At 42.3% G+C, this 22,279-nt stretch overlaps 1 protein-coding gene across 3 annotated transcripts in view; it reads left to right on the top strand.

The window, feature by feature from the left end:
- Positions 1–562: 562 nt before the first annotated feature.
- Positions 563–22,279, top strand: part of LOC132882260 (NACHT, LRR and PYD domains-containing protein 3-like) — a 61,375-nt gene continuing 39,658 nt past the window's right edge. For 2 of the 3 annotated variants that reach the window (XM_060915535.1, XM_060915537.1), the window contains exons 1-6: positions 563–701; positions 5,553–5,695; positions 8,193–8,309; positions 10,182–10,235; positions 14,033–15,802; positions 20,312–20,506. In XM_060915535.1, the coding sequence (XP_060771518.1) occupies positions 5,643–5,695; positions 8,193–8,309; positions 10,182–10,235; positions 14,033–15,802; positions 20,312–20,506 (2,189 nt within the window). In that variant the 5' untranslated portion in view covers positions 563–701; positions 5,553–5,642. Of the gene's footprint in view, positions 702–5,552; positions 5,696–8,192; positions 8,310–10,093; positions 10,236–11,577; positions 12,069–14,032; positions 15,803–20,311; positions 20,507–22,279 lie in introns of those variants that run through there. The other variant, XM_060915536.1, reaches the window with a different exon arrangement.

Genomic DNA, 22,279 nt, shown 5'->3' on the forward strand with positions numbered 1-22,279 from the left:
CAAGTTAAAAATATATACAGAGTTCAGTGCAAGCACTGATAGTCCTATTAGCTTTCAAATTGGGGGAACACAGTATAGAATACACATATTGGCTCATTTCATTCTGAAAGGCACAGAATGATGGCTTGCTGCCCAGGAATTTACCTCTGTGTATGTGATATTTAGCCATTAAAATGATAAGGTTAATGATGTGTGTGTGTGTGTGTGTGTGTGTGTGTGTGTGTGTGTGTGTGTGTGTGTGTGTGTGTTGCTGTGTATGACAAAAAAAAAAAGCGAGCCAGCGCTGCCAGCGCATTACACTGAGTGCAGCGGATCACCACTCCAACACGGCGGCCCGCGTCTCGCCAGCGCTTTTACAATTTACATTGGATGCTCCGTCTACGTAATAGGATGTCTATGTTTTTCATCCCTGGCCCGTTTTCATGCCTGGATAATGAGAGAGAGAGAGAGAGAGAGATTTATTTTCCTGCCAATCTTCTGTTCCGCACTCCAGTCCAGTAGGTGGCGGTAATGCACCTTTAAGCTGGCTGCCAACCGCCATTATTCAACCCAGAAGAAGTTGTTGTTGTTTTCCAGAAGTGAAAGTGTTTCTCTTTCAGCCTCGGCGCCATTTTATTGCTGCTGGAAAAATAAAGAAAAAGCTGCAACAGCAGGCGGAAACGGGGACATTAATGTCCCCCAGCATGGAGTGCTGAGTAAAAGTAAGTGCTGTGTTGGAGAGAAATGTGGTTGTGTTTGACTGAGCTCGTGTAAAAACAGCAGTAAAACTGCGGAACTGAAATCCTCTTCCCTGTAAAGCTGCTGTTTATCGGCTGTGTGTTCTATATTCGAGTTTCTCTCTTCCATTTCTCATCTATTAAACACTCAGAGAGTTTGGATGACAATGAATGTAATTGTCCATGTCGGCCTAAAGGGCTCTTTCCAGGCCTGGGATTGCGTCATTTTAGGGGCGGGGCCACGTGGCCTTTTGTGCTGTCAATTTTTTGAGGGCACCGAGGCCATAAAATAAAACAATGATTTTAAGTTCATGTCTATAATGAATTTAATTTAAGGACTAATGTCTCTTCTGAGGAAGATTGGAGTCCCGGTCAAAACTATCAAGCAGGTAAAGAAACATCTACAATATTATGTCTGAAGATAAGAAAATATTGAACACATCTAAACTTATCAATCCATCACTCACTTCAAAAACTGTAAAACTTATTAAACCTTTATCCTCCCGTAATTTTTGTTCAATTGACACCGAATGTGCAAGAGCATCTTCAGACTGTACTACTACACAGATTTTTGATTCATCAAAATTGAGCTGGGGGCGGCACGGTGGTGTAGTGGTTAGCGCTGTCGCCTCACAGCAAGAAGGTCCTGGGTTCGAGCCCCGGGGCCGGCGAGGGCCTTTCTGTGTGGAGTTTGCATGTTCTCCCCGTGTCCGCGTGGGTTTCCTCCGGGTGCTCCGGTTTCCCCCCACAGTCCAAAGACATGCAGGTTAGGTTAACTGGTGACTCTAAATTGAGCGTAGGTGTGAATGTGAGTGTGAATGGTTGTCTGTGTCTATGTGTCAGCCCTGTGATGACCTGGCGACTTGTCCAGGGTGAACCCCGCCTTTCGCCCATAGTCAGCTGGGATAGGCTCCAGCTCACCTGTGACCCTGTAGAACAGGATAAAGCGGCTACAGATAATGAGATGAGATGAGAAAATTGAGCCTGGAGTTCATCAGAATGTTTGACTGTAAATGGAACATATACTAGCATGCAGGCTACTGATTAACCCATAAGAGCCCAGACCGATTTCTCAATCAAGGAAAATTATTGAGGAAATAAAATGAACTAAATAGACGACAAAGAAAACATTTCTGACCTTTTATTTTTTAAAATAGCACTTTCATGTCTCAAGATCTGAAATATTAAATTGCAAATTTGCGGAACACTGCAACACTATTACACTGTTAACCCCAAAGTTCATTCTGTGCAAACAGTTTGAGTAAATTCCACTTTTAAAGATGAGTTTTATTGCATTACTTAAACAGTGCGAGTATATGAAGAGTATATGAGACAGTCATTGGGTTACTCATTTCTGTAATTTAAACAAACTAAAACTATCCTGTTTTACCTCAGGCCACAGTGCTGCCCTGCTGTGATTGGCTCAAAACTCAAGACAAGTCTGTGCTTGTCCGTTGACGGCTCCAGAGGAAGTTGCGCCATTTTCTAATTTACACAGAGCAATTTAAGGTCTTTGCACTTTTGACAGCAAGCTAATTAGCATTTGTTAGCGGCTACAGTCGGTACTCGGCATGTTAAAAGTGGGTCAACATTGTAACGACATAACGCTACTGTACAAGCAATGCTTATTTAACGGTAACAAACTTAAGCCCTATATGTTGAAATTCCTCTCTTATTCATTCGTTAATTTATCACACAGTCTTACCTCAGTCAACTTCTTCCCTCCTTCTGTGAAAATTCAACGTCTCAGACGCGGACACAAATGGGCGGGGGGTGTGTTTGATTAAGTCTCCTGGTTGGCTGGTGATAGATTGGTGTCATTATAGAGGGGTATCGTGTGACGTCACCGTACCGTGAGATTTTGTTAGGGCGCCATATTGGAAGACCTCAAGTACATGCATACATACTCACAATATAAAACAAACTACGAGCGAGAGTAAAGTGACACGATGGCTGATAATTCTGGTTGTGTGAGTACATTACCAGCTGCAGAAAGGGCACGGTATGTGGAGAAACTGGCTGTGATTGATGGGTTTGACCCATATGATAAGACTCGGGGCAAGGGAGAATGGAAACATAAGGAGGACCTGACACCAATTCTGCCATCTGTTTGCTACCCAGACATTGTAAACTATTTGTTGTTTACACCCAGTGCCTACACTGCTGATGACTTGAAGGCCTACAAAGGGCTACAGGCTTACAATTATGTTGTTAGTGGCCTGGTTCGTGATATTACAGCTGTTATTAAGAATAACCTACACATAGTTATGGCCAAGGTAATCTTGTTGATATTTATCTTTTAATAATATATCTTTTCAGTTGAAAAATTAATACTTTTTGTTACTATTCAGGTATCCATAATTTAGGTTAACTTATCCAAATTATACATATGTATTTATGATATATGCCTACACAACAACTATGCTTTATTTATATAATAGGAGGGAGAGCAAGCCCCAAACCATCCTTTATTATTATTATTATTATTATTATTAATAAATTGTAGAAGTCTGGGAGGCTTGCTCCTCATACAGTTATCAACTTGGGGCCAATTTAGCATGTTTTAAATCTGAATTTCTTGCGTTTGCTTCCCTCAAAGTGTCCACAGATCATGCACAGACTTATCCATTATATCCACAGTTTTTTGCCAAGTCTCTCACAGGTTTCTTTCAAGTCTACTGTTGGGCCAATAAATCATAAATAAAACAGCTCAGATTTGTTTAAGTCGTTTGCCACTCCACTTTATTCTCGTGGGTTCACATAGCGCTGCCGTTATTTCCCCCAATCACGAGTTTGTTGGTCTTCCAATATGGCGCAGGGTCTGTTTACTTCCGGTTTCAGGTGACGTCAGTAATATCCCTCTATAGCACGTCGGAGCGGTTCATGCCTGGCTCGAGTCTGATCCACCACTGATGAGTTGCCCAATAAGAATCCAGAATGTCATCAAAAGACGTATTTTTTTCTCAGTAGACGCAGGTGATGTTAAAGCCTATTGGCAGTCACGAGGCAGACTACAAAACCACAGGGCATCAAGGCCACTGTGGCCTTACGGCAGATATTTCTTTCCAAGGGCACAAGGCCAAATTGAGAGGGCACGAGGGCCGTGGCCCTCGTGAAATTCCTGCCCTGGCTCTTTCCTTTCCTCTGTTCTCTGCCTGTTCCTTCTGCAAGCTTTCATTGTATTCCGAGGCTGCTTGCTTTGCAGATTTGAGCAGTTTTCCAGACACCTCCGCCTCGTAACACTGTGTCAATAAACTCGTTAATCTTACGAGACGTCGGATTCACAAGTGTTTGGTGAGACGTCTGACTCCTAAATTCGGTCTTGATGTGACGCGCCATGCTGAAAGCCCTTTCCACATCACAGTTAGAATTTGGCAGCACCAACAGCAGCTTCATCAGCTGACAGAGCTCCCTGACCCTCACCTGCCCTGAGCTCACAGATGTGACTTTGGACAGCTTCCCCCAGAACTCATCAACTGGGAAATTCTTATAATTTGGCACCAGTGCTTCCAGGTTAGATGAGACATAATCCAGGACTTCTAAATGGACTTGTTCTCTGGCATTGGCCTTCATTACATTTGGGAATCTCTCTGCCAAAGTCAAAATCTGCTCTGGTTTCACATCATCATGGTTCTCAGGATTGACCACTGACAGATTCGTCGAGATTTGATCTCTCACTGGGAATTTTTCCTTTATTTTTTGAAAGCTTCTGACGTAGAATGCTCTCGCATCTCTGTAGAATTGCTTTGTCTTGTGACTGGAGATGTGACTAACCCTATTTGACGGAAGATGGATATGATGTGTTAATAGTACCTGAAGATACAGCAGTAATTGAACAGCGTAAATTTTGCTCATGTTGTGGGAGAATCTCTTTCACATCCTATAAATACAGAAAAAAACGATGAGTCGAGAGAGAGAACTGGACGGCGTGTCCATTCATTTGATACTGAAATCATGTTTTTAGATGTAATATAACATCACACGTGTTTCAGTGGACAAAAAGGTAACGACAAGATTCAGAAATACACAGGGAAGTTTATCACAGAGTGATTTATAAATTAATCTCGCAATGGCCTTTTCCTTCACGCCAATTCCGTGATTACTGTAGGGACTTTACCTTCAAATTTCAAACAGGTTCAGTTCACCTTAAAATCAGCTCTCTGTAAAGGGACACCGCAAGAAGATCATAGGTTCTGGAATTTTGGAACAAATCTTTTATGGTTGCAGAGATGCAATGATTTTAGGAAAAAAATAAATAAAAAATAACTGTAATTACGTACACACACACCACTTAACGTTATAGCACAAAATAGAAAGGGTGTACGTGGTCTAAATTGTTTCTGTTTGAACCAGAAAAGGTTGTAGTTTTATGAGCGACTTAGTTTTGGAGGTGAATCCTCACAAAGTCCTGCCTGTTGCGCGACACCTGCTCCTGCCGCTCCAGCACTGTAAAGTGAAAGTCATTTATTGCCATTATTTAGCCTTGTGCCTAGCAAGTGCGCTTACAAAGGTGATAATTACAAAGAGACGCTGCTTTATTATAACTGTGAAAGTCGAACACCAAATCAGTTTAAAAACAAAACAATGATTTGTACCATGTATGAATTTCCTGGGTTCCAGAAAATGGCTGGAGCAGCTGCTGCTCTTCTTCATGCTCTGTGCACTGACCGACTGATCGATAGGTTCGGGATGAAGCTTGCTCGCTTGCTCTAGATTCCGTGAGATTGTATGTAATTTGCGGGCATCAGGGAGCCGCTATCAATATGTGGGAGACTCCTGGAACTTGCGGGAGACTTGGGACGTCTGTAACTGCATGTTTGTTTTTGTCTTTTCTAGGAGTGAAATTCCTTCCAGCAGAAGAGATCCGCGTCTTCAGGAATCAGCAGTGAGTCCATGAGCTGTGTGTCCATACACTGATATTCAAAAATGGAGAGCCGGGATCTGGACACAGATAATGTGACCCCACCCTCAGAAAACCGGTAAACTGCCATGTTCTAATATTTTAGTCATTAACTGTTCTTATTTTTTTCGCGGTCCAAATCCTGTGCTCTGATTGGCTGGCGAGCGGGTCCGTATCCTACGGTACGGACCCTGGTTACAGACCTCTGGCGACTCGCTCGTTCACAACAACAAAAAACATAGTAGCATTTTTTTTGTCAACATTTCTCTTTTTTTATGATTTATTTATAAGATTATCAAAAATCTTAATTTTTGGCAGCATTTCTCAGGAGAATAGCATGAATTTTACAGCATGGATAGCGATAACGACAGTGTTCACAGTGAAAGCGAGTTTTACTGCCCTGAGGAAGAAGAAATAAAAGAAAACATTTCAGGAGAAAGCTAAAAACCTCTAACTTGCTAACGCCGAACAAAAACATGGCTGAATCCTGAATGACTCCTATTTGTATAAATGGGGGACTACATAGGGGGCAAAATGTAGTTTTTTTTTTTTTTTCCTGCCATGGAAGTGCACTTGTATACTGAGGAGGAAGCCATTTGCATTACAGCCGTGAATGAGGATTCAAAATGGCGGCTCGCCTCGGCACGGTTTCCCCTTTCGGGCGCTCTCGTTTTCTGTTAGAATTTGGTACAGAAAAAAATAAATATATTATTTACCAGCTTAAGGTCGGTCCGTGTGGTGAAATCCCGTGACCTCGGCCCTGAATACTGACCTCCGCCCAGAGGGCCTTGCTCAGTACTTTTAAGACCTTGGTCACAGTATTTCATGATACGGACCTCCCAGCTGGGAAATAACATATATATCTGAAATATGGAGTGAGTAGATACGAAAAGAATAACTGAACACAAATTTATCCTCCGAATGAAAAGTTCTCAGTCACCACTTTAAACATTCAGATTCTGTTCACTGTCAGTAAAATGATGTTCTTATAAAATAATAAAGCAGTTAAACAGTAAAGAGTAGGTATGAGACGATACACTAAAGCCACGATACGAGTCGTATCCCAAAACAGGCTTCACAGGACCAGACTGATGAGATGGAGAAAGATTATTTGAAAGTAAATTTCCTTTGTAAAGGGAACCCACGGCGAAAAATAAACGGAGAGAAATATTACATATTTTGCACGAATGCATTTTGACTGCGCTGTACTGTCTCACTGTGTTGCATAAATCAGTGCTTTAAAATTATTTTTTTATTCACGCTCACTTAAGGGTGCAACCATATTTCCATTTTGTGGGCGGTGTCAGAGGTCAACATGACGTAGAATCATCGATAGGTTTCCTGTATCTTGATTGGCTCGCTGCTCCTGACACCGCGATGTCGCCGGATGAACAAAACCTTGTTGAAAAATAGCAGGGTGCAAAACCTGTGGTTGCAGAAATAATCACCGTGATAATACGGGAAAGTGTTTTTTCTGTGTTCCATTGCTGACAACCGAGCGACGTAAACGACTTGCTAAACAGTGGCTACACAACTTGGGAACAGGTCACACTTTAGAAACTCTTCTTTGGCAGAAATTCTGTTTGTGAGGACGATCTTGAGTCCGATTGCTTTGAAAGGAATCTCCAGGCCGAGCTCTTGGGCTACGCAGGTCACGTTCGACTCAAACTCGATGCTGTGCCAACAATATTCCAACACCGTCTACGGAAAAGGGGTTCAGGCCGTGCAAGCCGATGAGCTGGAATAGTACAGACGTTCAAAGAGAATGTATATATTTTGGCACTGCCTAAAAGCAGAGCTCCAGATGAGTGTAAAATGTGTTAGTAAATAATCCCACGTGATTTTTATTTTTCAAGCAAATTAAAAACCCATCTATCTTCTGTAAATAAAGAGACAAATTGAATTGTGCGGTGCTCCACGCTTCACCTGCTATAAACTCTCACTCAGCTTCGAGCTGTCACAAGCCTATATTTAGACCATATACACTATTGTGGCACACTGCATGTCTATATCTGCATTAACACACGCAATAAATAAATCGGCTCGTCCATACCACTGTCCATACTGACTTGAAGATAACTCTTTTTCATCTGACTAAATCCAGGCTCACAAGCATGTTTACATCGCCTGCACTTAACTTCCGCTACCTGGCCATCAGCGACTTGACGTCATATTGGTTGCCCATGTGCAATAAAACTTGACGTGTTTTGGACCTTTAAGCGCTTAAAGCTACTTATAATGGCTAATCAGGTGGCTGCACTTGTGTGTGTGTTATAATTTGTGCTTGTACTATCGATATCGATCATGTTTAAATGCTGTACTGGTCCCCTTTAATGTAGAAAGATTGTTTGATGGTAAATTGTGCTTTAAATGATTAAAATCCCAAATTAGTGTCGTCACATATGCTACTCCCTCTGCTGCTGCTGCCGAGTGTGTAAGAAGAGGTGGAGGTCATAATGAATATTGAACAGAAATATGGTGAAATACGATATGATACAAATTCATCTCGCCAGTATTTTGTGTCGGAATTCTGCGTAAGAAAAACTGTCTCATGTCCACTCTATAATGCTGTACAGTAAAGTCCAGATGAAGAGATCAGACTCACCAGAACCCAGCTGTGTCTCCATGAAGAGCGATGCGTCTATGGAAATTCCCTGGAAGTTTAAAACTGGAAACCCGTCACCTGGACACAGGTAACATCCCATAATTCTCAGAGTTAAAGTCACAGTAATGGATGTGCTCCACTGTCATTAGCAGCTGTTTTGATGTTTATTAGAGTTCCTTGGTCTTTAGTGATGCTACAATGCTTTCAGTAAATGCTTTAGAGGAAATAGTGTAAACATTTATTCAGGTGAAAATGTCTTATGGCTAATGTTTTGAATGCTGAAGCCAGAAATGGTAATATAAGCAAAAAGAACTGAACCAGCTGAAATTCTGATCTCTTATCTCATTCATCTTTGGATCTCAAACCCAAATGTCTTCAGTGTAAAGCAAAAACAAAAGAGCCGGCCTTGCTGTTCCAGTACTTTTGGAGGGGACTGTCGGAAGAAGAAGAAAAAATTAGAAGCCTAAAATTAAAACAGGGACAGATTTTTCTCCAGATTCACAATGTTGATGTATTTAGCTCTGTGTTCTCTAAATAATTATTCACTTGCTCCATTTATTGCAGTAAAATTGGGACTAAATCTAGTCATGAAAGTGTTCCGGATTTTCCCGGAATTCCGGATTTTTAGATTTTCCTCCAGATTTTTTCCGCGAATGACCCAGAAATCCGGATATTTGACAAAACTCTTGAAAATCTCCGGTTTTCCAAATGGAGAAATTTATTTTTCGTGTTCCTAGACGCGGCGTAATACTTTGCATCGTCCTTGCGTGGGCGCAGTCCTTAACTAGCCCAAACACAGTTCATTGATTAAAGACAGGTGTTCTTTGTTAACGGCGCGCGTGCCAGAGCTCGTTAGGCGTGCCTTCAGGTGCACGTGCTAAGGCACGCAGGACTGACACCGTTCTGCGCAAGCGCAACACAATCGCACTAGAAAGCATGTTCAAGCTGCCAGTGTAGCTGCAGTCTTTTTAGCTGCGAATTACGAGTATTTTCTCGTGTCAATAATTCGCCATGTCAAAACAAGCAAAATTTTCCTCCTCCTTTTGACGTGAAGAGAGGTAAGCAATTTATTATATATATATATTTTTTCCCATCAGAGTTGCATTTTGTGGTTTCGAAGCTAAGTTTTAGTGCCGTTTCTAGAACACAGCATCAAGAAAACGTGGAAGAAACAGCAATAATGGAAGGGACAGTTTCTAAACTACCTAAAACTAGCAATGGGAATTATTTTTTGTTACATAATGCACTCAGGCTGCCAGTCAGTGTGTCTCTCTCACACACACACACACACACACACACACACACACACACACACACACACACACACACACTCTACGCCCCTGATTTACATGAGAAATTTGGTATTCATTGGTGTTTAAATTTACAGACAGTACGAACTAATGTAAACAATCGGCTTCAACTCGCATAAATCTGAATTGGAAATGTTTAGTTCACTTTAGCTTCTGCAAACGCACAACTCTACTAAAAGATTGATAAACGAGGCTCAGTGTCCCCAACATTGAAACCTGAAAGCTTTAGAAACTCTAACAGACCTTTACTGTTTAACAGCACTGTTTTGGGATTTTGCTGAGTTTACCTTCAACTGTCTGATTTTTTTCAAAGTACTGAACTGTGTAGCAGGAAAATCACCGCGTTTTCTAAATGCACTCCTGAAAATTACTCATTAACTAGGGGAATTAAATCTGATATTTTTGACATGTTAATCATTAATGTACATGAAAGAAAAAGGCTTAAAAGTTGTAACTTGTTTTAGTGAAAATAAGTACTAAAATGCTCTAGAATGCAGGGTTTTGCGTGTTATTAAAATATTTTCAGGGGACGTCTCCCCCCCCCCATTTCAGTTTTTTTTTTCTTTGCTCCATTTTCATCTGTATAAATCTGAGACTCCAGTATTAAAGGGATTAAAGTTGTTGTCTTTAACAGCTATTTTTGTTGCCAGTGTTTTACAGAAGGCAGGAGACAGAAGAGAAAAGATCTTCATCACAGATACAGGGTAAGATCAAACCCAACAACATGACCGTGACACTGACGCTCTGCTATTCTAAACCTCTCTGCTGTTAGTATCTACAGGATTAGATTATAGAAAACATCACTGAGCTCTATATAAAATCTGGAGAGCTCATCGGCTCGTCAGGGTGAAGCCAGCTGGCCGCCATCTTACCACTCCCATCACGGAGCAGAACGGTCATTTAGACCAGGGGTTCCCAAACTTTTCCATGCCAAGGCCCCCCAAACAGCATTAGCTTCTGGCCGGGGACCCCCTTTGCAAACCCACAGACAATGCCACAAAATATGTAAAGAAACATCAACTTTTAGAATGTTTTCTCTTACTTTTATTCAATAGTCAATAATTGTTACATTTGTTTAGCATAAGAATATTATTAACTAACATGTTTTCAACACAAATATTTTCGCACTGAACAATAAACTGTATAACTTCCTGTAGTACCTGATTCAACTCGTTATCCATCCTTTTTGCGACCAGTGCCTCGCGATGGAGCGTGCAGTGTGTGGCCACTACATGCAGGGCCTTCTGCTTAATGAGAGCGGTCACTCCACTGATCTTCCCGGTCATTGCCACGGCTCCGTCCGAACACACCCCCACACAACGGGTCCAGTCCAATCCGTTAGACTCGATGTCATCATCCAAAACTTGAAAAATGTCTTTCCCAGTAGTTCTTCTTTCAAGTGCTTTACAAAATAGTATTTCCTCCACAAATCTTTCCTGTGAAATAAATCTGATGTACACAAGCAGTTGGGCCTCATTGGATAAATCTGTGCTCTCATCCAGCTGAAGTGCGAAGTATTCGCTGGCTCTCACCTGCTCCAACAGCTGAGCAGATACGTCTTGAGCCACGTCACCAATCCGTCGGCTCACGGTGTTATCAGAGAGTGGGACAGCATCGATTTTTTTTTTTGGCAGCATCCTCACCAAGCAATTCTCGGACGTCTTTGGTGGCTGGTAAAATCAAATCTTCTCCAATTGAGTGAGGTTTTTTAGCACGAGCAATGTGGTACGAGGCTAAAAATGATGCCTTCAGGGCCGCTCGGGGACAGTAGCTTGCTGGGTGAATGCAGCAGATTGCCTGACCAAATGCTCTTCTTTGCATCTGAAGAAATCTACTGTTTTTTTGGTATCTGTCGGATGTTTTTGTACCAAGTGATGTTGAAGTTTCGAAGGTTTTAAGTACTCGTTTGACAGGGTCTCCAGACAGAGGACGCATTTCGGGCAATTATGGCCATTTTTCTGTATGGCTGTAAAGCCATACTTAATGTATGCTGCCTCATATTTTTGGATTTTAGTTGACCAGGACTTCTTAGTTTTTTCGCAGCAGTGTCCTCCACAGCAGGGCTGTTGGTTTGTTCCTTCAGTCTCTTCTTCAAAAACCTGTCCATTTTGCGCTAGCAATACGCTAGCTTGAGGAGCAAAGCAGCTTGATAAATGGCGCAAACCGCAGCGTCACAGGCAATCGGAGAGATGAGTATGGCAAACAACGTTTTGATATGATGTATTATTATTAATAATTATATTTTATAATAATGATTAAAAAACCAATTACAATATATTTAATAATAATTATTTTCAAAAAGTATATATTCTTTTTCACAATTTTTTTGTTATCGTCCCTCCAACTTTCTGAGGCCCCCCTAGCGCCCCCTGGCGGCCCCCACTTTGAAAACCACTGATTTAGACGACTGGAAGCTCCACAAAATTGGACGAGTTATTTATGTAGTCGGTGAGAGAAATGAAAAGAAAAATGCCTACATGTGCAGCAGTGAACTGTACAAATCATCAGGTCAAAGGTTGTGGACGGACATTTCACCTGTGAGTATCGATGGCTAGCGTGTGATCATTTTTACACCTGTGTGCACAGCGCCGTTTGCGTGGACCCCCTATAGGAAGAGAAAAAAACTCGTCTGTTTTTGTTGAAAATCTGACATTGATCTCTGGGATGAACACTGTGACTGTGTCAGATTATCGATGCAAATGTTCCTGACTAGATCAAAGCCTCTGTCTGTCTATAAAATATAAAAAAGGAAGAAGAAATGTATGAAAGAGAAAGCGACAGGAACTGAAATAATCTCCGTAAAAATAATTATAGAGCGGCGGCTACAATTATCGACACCTTAACGATCTTTTGGTCGTTGCAAAAGTGGGAAAGACTTTCAATCTGTAAATTGTGCATGAATAATTACTCAAACTTCCACTGGGAAAAAATGAGTTGATTCCTGATTATTTAGCGTATCAGATCACGTGACTCCGTTCCACAATTATCGACACCTTTGTCCACAATTATTGACATTCAGATGATTTTATTTAAAAAATCGTACAGACTATTAAGTTAACAAGACATAGCTTTAATTTAAAAATTGTTTTACATAGACTTGTACTAAATATAAAATCTTTTATATAAATATGTGGATGTTGGTGTTTACATAAATGAGGAAGTAATTCTAAATGTTTGTAAACAAATCAACTGAATGTTTAACCTGCGTCAGGAAATCTTTTTGTTCCACTTTCGAAGTATTTTTGTAGTTCATGTTTTGTTAATCATTCGTTGTTGTTTGTATTAATTTCTAGTTTTGTCGTTTACCAATAAATGTCAACAGGCAGTTGGCATTGTAACCACATGAAAATCCAGGTCAAAGGTCGCATGTCATTCCTCGAACCAAAATATAAAATGTCCACTGATATTCTGGTCTAATTCTATTTATTGCAATCGGATTCCAAATACTCTATAAACATTCCATTCTGTTCTCAACCAGAAAAAATTATAAATCACAGCACTTTTATTTTTTTAAAGCACTTCATCTACTTCAACAATGTTACACACAGAGATCGATCCATAACAGTCGTAAATGTCCCTTAATCCCACAGGGTGTCGATAATGGTGGACACCGGTGAAAGTGATCACTATTATCGACACCTCACGTGACTTCTCAAACGCACGTTTAGATACAAAATGGAGCCTGTAAATGAAAGAGTAAGAAATAAAGTAGGTTTCAACGAGGAGATCATGAAATATCGGTGAATTTGATCAGTAAAAACATGTCCATGATCTTTCCACCATGCTTACCTGCGATGATAACGTCCGGGTTTTCCTCAAACTGCTGATAGTGCTAAAAGAAATTCCGTCTCAGGTAACGAGCTGTCTCATCAGACGACAAGATCAAAGGGTGGGGGTGGGGTCTTCCGGTTGATTGATTAACCAATAATAACTGCTGTAACTGAAACTCAGCTTTGTACGATTGTTTTTAAATTGGTAAATCTGAAAAGGTGTCGATAATTATGGACTGTTGATAATTGTAGCTGCCACTCTAGTAGTAAAAAAGAGCCATGAAAAAAAATGATCAGAGACTGAACTGGAAAAAGGAAAAAAAAACTAACAGTGAAGCGGGGTGTGATAAAGATATGTAAGGAAAGGAATGGGGGTCAAGTTGAGAAAATAAGAGGAGGTAATGAAAGGGGGCGGAGTCAGGAGATACTTTTCTTTGGGCAAATTTGATGAGATACCACGGTTTAACACACAAGTCAAAGACACGCGATGGGAGTGGTAATATGGCGGCCAGACGGCTTCACTCGTCTCTCCAGCGGGGAATAGGCTCTGAGCTCTCCAGGTTTTATATAGAGCTCAGTGGAAAAGATACAATCAAATCCGGTAAATCCATAGTGTTAGCATCCTAAAGAACGGTTATCTGTGGGAACCAGTCAGAAAAAACTGTGATGTTAAACTGTAATAATTGGAGCCCAGGTCTCACCACGTCTTCTTATTTCACCCCGTCACACAGACACGCCCCAGAATCTCCTGCTGTAAATGAATTCCAGAAAAAGTTCAGATTAAATCTGATGAAGAAGTTTCAGTGTTTAAATGGAGTGATGATAAAGCCGGGAACGCGAGCGCTCCTGAATGAGATCTACACCGAGCTCTACATCACAGAGGGAGACAGTGGAGACGTCAATAAAGAACATGAGGTGAGACGGCTCGAGGCAGCGTCCAGGAGAAAAACAACAGAGGAAACGCCAATCAAATGCAGCGACATCTTTAAGCCCTTATCTGAAGAAGACGAACCCATCAGAACTGTAGTGACAAAGGGCGTGGCTGGTATCGGAAAAACAGTCTCTGTGCAGAAGTTCATTGTGGACTGGGCTGAAGGGAAAGCAAATCAGGACGTCCCCCTCATATTTCCACTTCCTTTCAGAGAGCTGAATCTGATGAAGGACCAAAACCTGAGTCTGCTGGAGCTCCTTCATGTCTGCTTTAAGGAAACCAGAGAAACAGAAATGTCCAGGTTGGAAAAGGTTCTGTTCATTTTTGATGGATTGGACGAGTGTCGTTTCCCTCTGGATTTCCGGAACACGGTGAGAGTGTGTGATGTAACTGAATCAGCATCAGTGCGTGTGCTGCTGATAAACCTGATCAAAGGGAATCTGCTTCCCTCTGCTCTCGTCTGGATCACCTCCCGACCAGCAGCAGCTGATCAAATCCCCTCTGAGTACGTCCATCGAGTCACAGAGGTACGAGGGTTCAATGACCCCCAGAAGGAGGAGTACTTCAGGAAGAGGGTCAGTGATCAGAGCCTGGCCGAGAACATCATCACACACCTGAAGTCATTAAGAAGCCTGTACATCATGTGTCACATCCCAGTCTTCTGCTGGATTTCAGCCGCTGTCCTCGAGAGAATGTTGGGTGAAGCAGAGAGTGGAGAGATCCCCAAGACTCTGACTCAAATGTACACACACTTCCTCATCATTCAGACAAACATCATCAGAGAAAAATACTCAAAGAAGCAGGAGAGTGATGAAGACATGCTGCTGAAACTGGGAAAACTGGCTTTTGAGCAGCTGAAGAAAGGCAACCTGATCTTCTATGAGGAAGACCTGCGAGGGTGTGGCATTGATGTGACAGAAGCAGCAGTGTACTCAGGTGTGTGTACGCAGATCTTCAGAGAGGAGCCTGGGCTTCACCAGAGTAAAGTGTACTGCTTTGTTCATCTGAGCATTCAGGAGCATCTCACAGCTCTGTATGTGCATCTGACCTTCATGAAGGAAAAGAGAAATGTTCTTCATCAGAGTCGGTCCTTTGAGACAATTTCAGATGTACACAGGAGTGCTGTAGATCAGACATTAAAATCTAAGACTGGACATCTGGATCTGTTCCTCCGCTTTCTTCTGGGTCTCTCGCTGGAGTCCAATCAGAAACTCTTACATGCCTTAGTAACACAGACAGGAAGTAGCTCCCAGAGCAAAGAGGAAACAGTTCAGTACATTAAAGAGAAGATCAGTAGAGATGAGCTTCCTGCAGAAAAATCCATCAATCTGTTCCACTGTCTGAATGAACTGGGTGATGATTCTCTCGTGGAGGAAATCCAACGCTACCTGAAATCTGGGAAACGAAGTGAACTCTCTCCTTCACAGTGGTCTGCTCTGGTGTTTGTGTTACTGACTTCAGCACAGGAGCTGGAGGAGTTTGATCTGAGTAAATATACCAGTACAGAGAAGGTAACAGATTGGGTTCTTGTGAAGGTGATGCCTGTGATTGCAGCGTCCAGAAAAGCCGTGTAAGTAAAGCTGAATAGAACTGTTCTACTGTTCCACTGTTAGAAAGAGAGAAACTGAAAGCACTTTGACAGAAACGCACTTTGGGATGTTTTGAGTTTCAGGTGATCCAGAGTGTGTTAATACAAATAGATCAGTAGATAAATGAGGGGAAAACAGCTGCATGTAGAATTGAATAAAACTGAAGTTCAGCTATTAAAGAAGTCGAAACCAGTTGATGTCATTTCAGGAGAAAAATGTTTACGTCTCACATTCTGCCATTTTGTCCCAAGAAGTGTGGAAGCTGTGAGCTGAAGATGGAAGTGACAGCCAGCTAACGAGACTCACAAACACCACATTTCCAAAACTGAACAAATAATCAAACAGAACTTTATACTGACAGTTTATTTACAATATTTACAAATTACACCGCTATTGCAGGCTCCGATGTCCCGTAAACATTGAGGGTTTTTTTCTGTGTAAAACCTTCACTGAGTGCAGTGTGAGGGTTTTTTGTTCACATCCCTCCACATTAAATTTGTGTTGTAGCTGAAATGTAATTACACAGACGCTGGGCCTGTAGAGCCATGTGGAGTTTGCAGTCATACAAAATTATAATTCCACAAAACTTTACTGTTATTAATGACCTGATAAATAGAGGATATTACACGGTGGCACGAAGATCTGAAATTTATCTTCGAGTGGTGAATGTACATATCACGAGTGAGCGAAGTGAGCGTGTAATGTTCTTTATATTATATGGACACATCCACAAAAAAATACACAAGTTAATCAAAAGGGTTTTAATTTTGAACCGGTTCGCCATTTTGACAACGCGCGTCTAATCAGCGGGGAAACGCTGGGAGTGACGTCATCGGGGTGAAATATCGGGAAATATGACGCAGACACGAGTGTTTTACTGGGAAATCCACCGCTCGTGTTTTTCATCCGAGCTCCATCCGGGACATGGAGAACCAAAACCGAGACGTAAATCTCTATCTGTCACTCGTGAGGAAATCAGTGAGTTGTTTTGATAAATTTGGGGACTTTTTGTTTGTGAACGTGTCGATATAATAAAAAGAAAATCACACGTTGGCTTGAAGATCTGAAGTTTATCTTCTCGTGTTGAAAAATATTTGACTTGTTCACTTCGCTCCCTCGTGATCTATACATTCACCGCTCGAAGATAAACTTCATGTCTTTGTGCCACCGTGTAATATCCTCTGTATGTGTCCCTCAGCTCCAGGATGGGTTTCATATGAAAAATACGAGTGGCGTGTTTCCCAGTAAAACACTCGTGTCTGTCTAATAAAAGGTTTTATTCAGGTGGTGAAAACAGCCTTTCACAGAGCGCTTATTAGAAGCACTATTCTTATTTATTTTTAAAACGTCACAAGGTCGATCGAAAAAAAGTTTGTTTCCGGTCGCCCGTCCAACCCTGAACGTTTCTGAAGTGTTGGAAAAATACAAGCGGTCTTTTTTTTTTAATTAAAGTATCACACATTTCAAATGATGGAAACCGTTTACCGCTGCTCAGAAACAATCGCGGCTACGGGCGCAGCCATATTTGATGTACCACGTGACGACGGCGATAACACGCGGGGATTCAACGTGATTCTCGCAGGAAACCAATTGGCGACAAAATGGTGACAAACGTAACGCAAACACATGCGATATTTAACGTTCACTTCACATGCATGAAAACCAGTCACAGCCAATATAAAACTATCCCACACTCATCCCTCCACACACAATCCCAGTCAGAATCACACATCAGCATTCGTGTCCGCCTGCAATTATAGCGCCACTGAAAAAGGTGCTCAGGTCAGTGCAGACATCCCACTTGAAGATCTGCTGGAAAGGTTTGAGCATTGATTCAGTAAAACTGTCGTGCAAGTGGCGGTAGACGGATGCCATCGCTGGAAGAGTGTGTTTATTCTAAAAACAATAAGCAGGTATACAATTCCAAAACATTGGGAAGAATCAAAATCGGAAGAAGAGCAAAGGTCATGTGATCTACAGACAGGCGAGTCGAGGCCGAGACAAAAACCGGAGTAATAACACAAAGAACGGCTCGAGAAGGTCAGACATGATTGCACTGAGCGGTGACGTCACAAAGTCTGTTTGTGTTCAGCCTGTAATTGGTCCTTGAGTCACGCGCTGCTCGTTGAGAGTGCGACTGCACGTGGGCGCCAGTGATAGTTCGTGGCTGGGGGCGGATGTGACAAAAACGTTATTTTAATGAATATTAAAATGAATCTCTTCCATGTCATTTTAAAACGAGACCCGAAACTGACATTAAAATGTACAATCAGTTAACAGCCAGTGGCGCTTTACTCGCGCATGCTTAATGGGGCTTTTCCACTACCAACGCGGCTGAGTCGAGCTGAGCGGGGCTGTTGGCGTTGTATTTCGACTACAACCGCGCTGAACTGTGCTGGCTGGAAGTGGGTGGACACATTGGGTGGAGTTAGCGAAAGTGGGTGGACGTCACATGATGTCGTTAGGCGGCACAAACAGTGACATCAGTGAGCTTTTAAGCGGTAGTCTCACGACCTGGATAGTAAATAATAAACATGGAGGACATGGAGTCGTTAGTGTTGCTGGTCTTGGTGCTGTGGCTTGTTGTCACCGACAACGCCAACAGATACTGGCAAGAAAGTATAGATGAGGCGAGGCGCATAAGGCTTCAGAAAGAGAGGGAACTTTCAATTCCTTCTCAGTGAAGACGACGAGGACACAGACGATACGGACGACACAGACGATGGAACAGTTTCTGATGTCTGTGTCTCCACAATGGACCACTGGCTGGCCTTTCCTCGCTTGGGTTGGTCTTCCATCTTCTAGTTTTCTTGCTGATCTTCTTTGTTGTCTTCTAATTCTTCTTCTTCCTGGTTTACCGTGTTTACAGATGGTGGTTATTTAAAGATCCCAGCGTGCTCGCGGGGCGTGTGTGGGCATGTGAGGACACTCCTCCTCACCAATCAGTGCACAGGGGAGTGTCTCCTCACGCCCCTAGCCCCACTGTGCTCGGTTGGGCTCACTTCAGCCTCGCTCCAAAACCGTGCGAGTTTTGGGTGCTGAGTAAGGCTGAAGTGAGCTGAGTCGTGCTGCTCTGAGGTAGTCGAAACGCGAGCCGTGTTGGGCTGAAGTGAGCTGAAAAAGGGTAGTGGAAAAGGCCCATAAGTTACAACAACAACTTTACGACAGCCCCCAATCTGTCAGCTCCAATCTGTCTTACGGCAGCTACTGTTATCAGCACATCTTCATGCTCATGCATTCATTGTGGAACTGATAAAGCAGAACATTATGAAGTGTTGATGTTGCGTTTGTGGGATTAAACATTGGGCGGTGGTGGATGAACAAAGAAGAAAAACACCTCAAAAAGTATTGTTTTTATTTTCATGAAATCCTGCAATCATGCATATAATTATAATAAATTTCCATCATAACTCAGTTTGATATTTAGTCACCAAATTGTTTGTACGTACCAATTTAATACGGTTCTGAAAGAAAAGGAACAAAATCTGACCATCGTACCCTGAATTTTTTGAGGCTGTGACAGAAAACCATTCCATTATCCATCCATCCATTATCCATAACCGCTTATCCTGTACAGGGTCGCGGGCGGGCTGGAGCCTATCCCAGCTGACTACGGGCGAGACGCGGGGTTCACCCTGGACAAGTCGCCAGGTCATCACAGGGCGACACACAGAGAGACACACAACCATTCACACTCACATTCACACCTACGCTCAATTTAGAGTCACCAGTTAACCTAACCTGCATGTCTTTGGACTGTGGGGGAAACCGGAGCACCCGGAGGAAACCCACGCGGACACTGGGAGAACATGCAAACTCCACACAGAAAGGCCCCGTCAGCCACTGGACTCGAACCCACAACCTTCTTGCTGTGAGGTGACAGCGCTCACCACTACACCACCGTGCCGCCCCTGTGACAGAAAGCACAATTTATTATTTTTTTATTTTTTGCTTGGTCTAATGTAAATTTATTCCGCGCTAATTATTCTGTTGTTGTAATGTCCTGACAGCTTTTATAAATTGTAACTTTTTTGTTGTCGACCTTCTCACAGCTTTTATTCTTTTTCATGCTGTCGCTCTTTGGTGTGTTTATTTGTCTCTGAAACAAAAAGCTCTGTCTCAAACTGCAGTGTCCTTTTCTGGGAGAGGTCTTTACCCCCCACACACAGGGAAAGTCAGACAGGGAGACACAACACACAGAGTGTAAGGGGAAGAACATGTCCAGTCTGTACATCACTGGCACCAGGAACAAATAAGGAGCACCTGGCAACACACACACACTGTTATCCAACGAGCTCATCATGAGTCGCTCCATAAAACCCCTTCAGCACGGGGCTGGTGATCATTTCAGTAGCTCACTAATTAGAGAACAAATCCAATGTCCGAGCTGTTCAGATAAATATGACTCTGCCTCTAACTCTGCCTGCTTCATCTCAACCTGACTTTGATCATTTGGGTGAGTTTATTATGTTTTATTTTATTTCCTTCAGTATCAGTTGTGATAGAATTGAAGGGAGCGGCGCTAAAGCTCTGGCCTCAGCGCTCAACTCAGAAACCTCCAATCTGAGAGAACTGCATCTGACTGTGAGGACACTGGATCTGTCTGGGAATAAACTAGAAGACTCAGGAGTGAAGCGTCTCTGCGCTGTACTGGAGAATCCTCACTGTAAAGTGGAGAGCCTGGTGTAAGATCATCTCTTTGTGTACATTATTGATTTTCAGTTGAATTTGACTGTAACAGTCCAACATGCAGAACAAATATATTCCTCATTAAACTCATCACTTCTGCATTAAAGCACTAATTAAACACACTGAGAATTTGATACGTGGGGATAAAAATACAGTTAAAGCAGGGTTTTCATTAGTATGGAAAACAGATGAAATGTTGCCCTGGTGGGAGGACCGGGGGGGCGGAGCCCAGAGCCAAAAACGAATTTTGCAATTTCTAACAGCCAGTCGTTAGCTCTCCATGGTCCATCTGAAATAGAAATTCAAGTCATTCCTGGGTCTCATGGCGATTACAGTTCGTATGCCACAAAACCCAATCAAGATTTGGGAAATCAGAGCAACACCAACGCTTGCAGAATAAAGAAATCGAATGTATAACGACAAACATGCAAAATAGCAATAACTCTTTTAAAATGCAAACTGGGCAGGGTTCTCCACTTTTCAAAAATATAAGGAGGAGGCGGGGCCCCAGTGGGGGGCCAGGGGGACAAAATCCCCCTGAAGCTGATGGACTTTGGGCTTTTTTGACAGTGAAACTGGCCAATAAATGGATAGGAAATGCTAAATCATTGTTAAAATCATTTTACAGAAAATTAACGCATTCTTACTGTACATATCTTTATTGTCAATGTGAGACTCATCTGACGTTTCAGTTGAGACTGATGCGCCTGTTGCGCATCCCTGAATTAATTGTATTTTTTCTGTGTGAGAAAAATAAATGAACTTCCATGCATAAACAAAATACCCAATTACAATAAATGCATATATTTTTTACAATACACATAATTAATGTTAATTGGGTGAAAGCACTCCAATCCATGCACCAGCTGGTGCGCGTGCCCGAGACTGGCACTACAAAGCCACCCGGCCTCCGTAGTTCGGGTCCTTTGACCCAGGAGCCCAGAAGTCCTGCAGTAAACAAACACTGAAGCAGCGGGAAAATGCAGCTCTCGCCTACACGATCACAGATACGCAAAATAAAAGACCTGAACTTAACGCGTGTGTGTGTGCGCTGTTATATGATTACTGTAACGGTGTAGGGTCAGAAAAGACTATAGATAAGCGTACCTGTTTGACAATAATGCTACAAACACCTGCTGAGTTATTTAGCTGCTGGCTCGTTATTTTGGCCACTTCAGGTCGCCCCGTATGCATTCGCTTAATGGTCTTCTGTGTGTTAAATAGTTTCAAATTTATAATGAAGCGAATACTTTATGATTTATTTGGTGAATACTAATGAAGTCACGGGTTTTTTTTTTTGGGGGGGGGGGGGTTGGCCAAGGGAAGGGTGGCGGGCCACTTTAAAAGCGCCCGTGGAGAACACTGCTGGGCATTTTCCGTGAGACTTACCATTTTTTTCTGCGAAGCCGAAATTAAACAGCGTTCGCTTTCATTTTTTCGCGGTCGCCATCATGCTATACCATACAGCAGTGGTCACCAACCTTTTTATGCCCGAGATCCCTAACCTCTGCCTAGATGGCAAGCAAGATCTACCCCTTGAAGCGTTGACAGAAAAAGAAATCCAGACTAGACTGTTTCAAGTTGAGGCTTTTTATTTAGCCTAATTTTAACTGAATAAGATTTAAGACCCTGGTCCAACTTTTTAATGTCTTGTGAGAGCTGACTAAATGACTTAATTTCAGTACAACATACAATGGAAATTAACTATACACAAAAAATATATAGGCCTATATCTGTAGTGAGCAGAATGAATGAACCACCAATGACTC

The sequence above is a fragment of the Neoarius graeffei genome, chromosome 2 (assembly GCF_027579695.1).
Source record: "Neoarius graeffei isolate fNeoGra1 chromosome 2, fNeoGra1.pri, whole genome shotgun sequence".
NCBI lineage: Eukaryota > Metazoa > Chordata > Actinopteri > Siluriformes > Ariidae > Neoarius > Neoarius graeffei.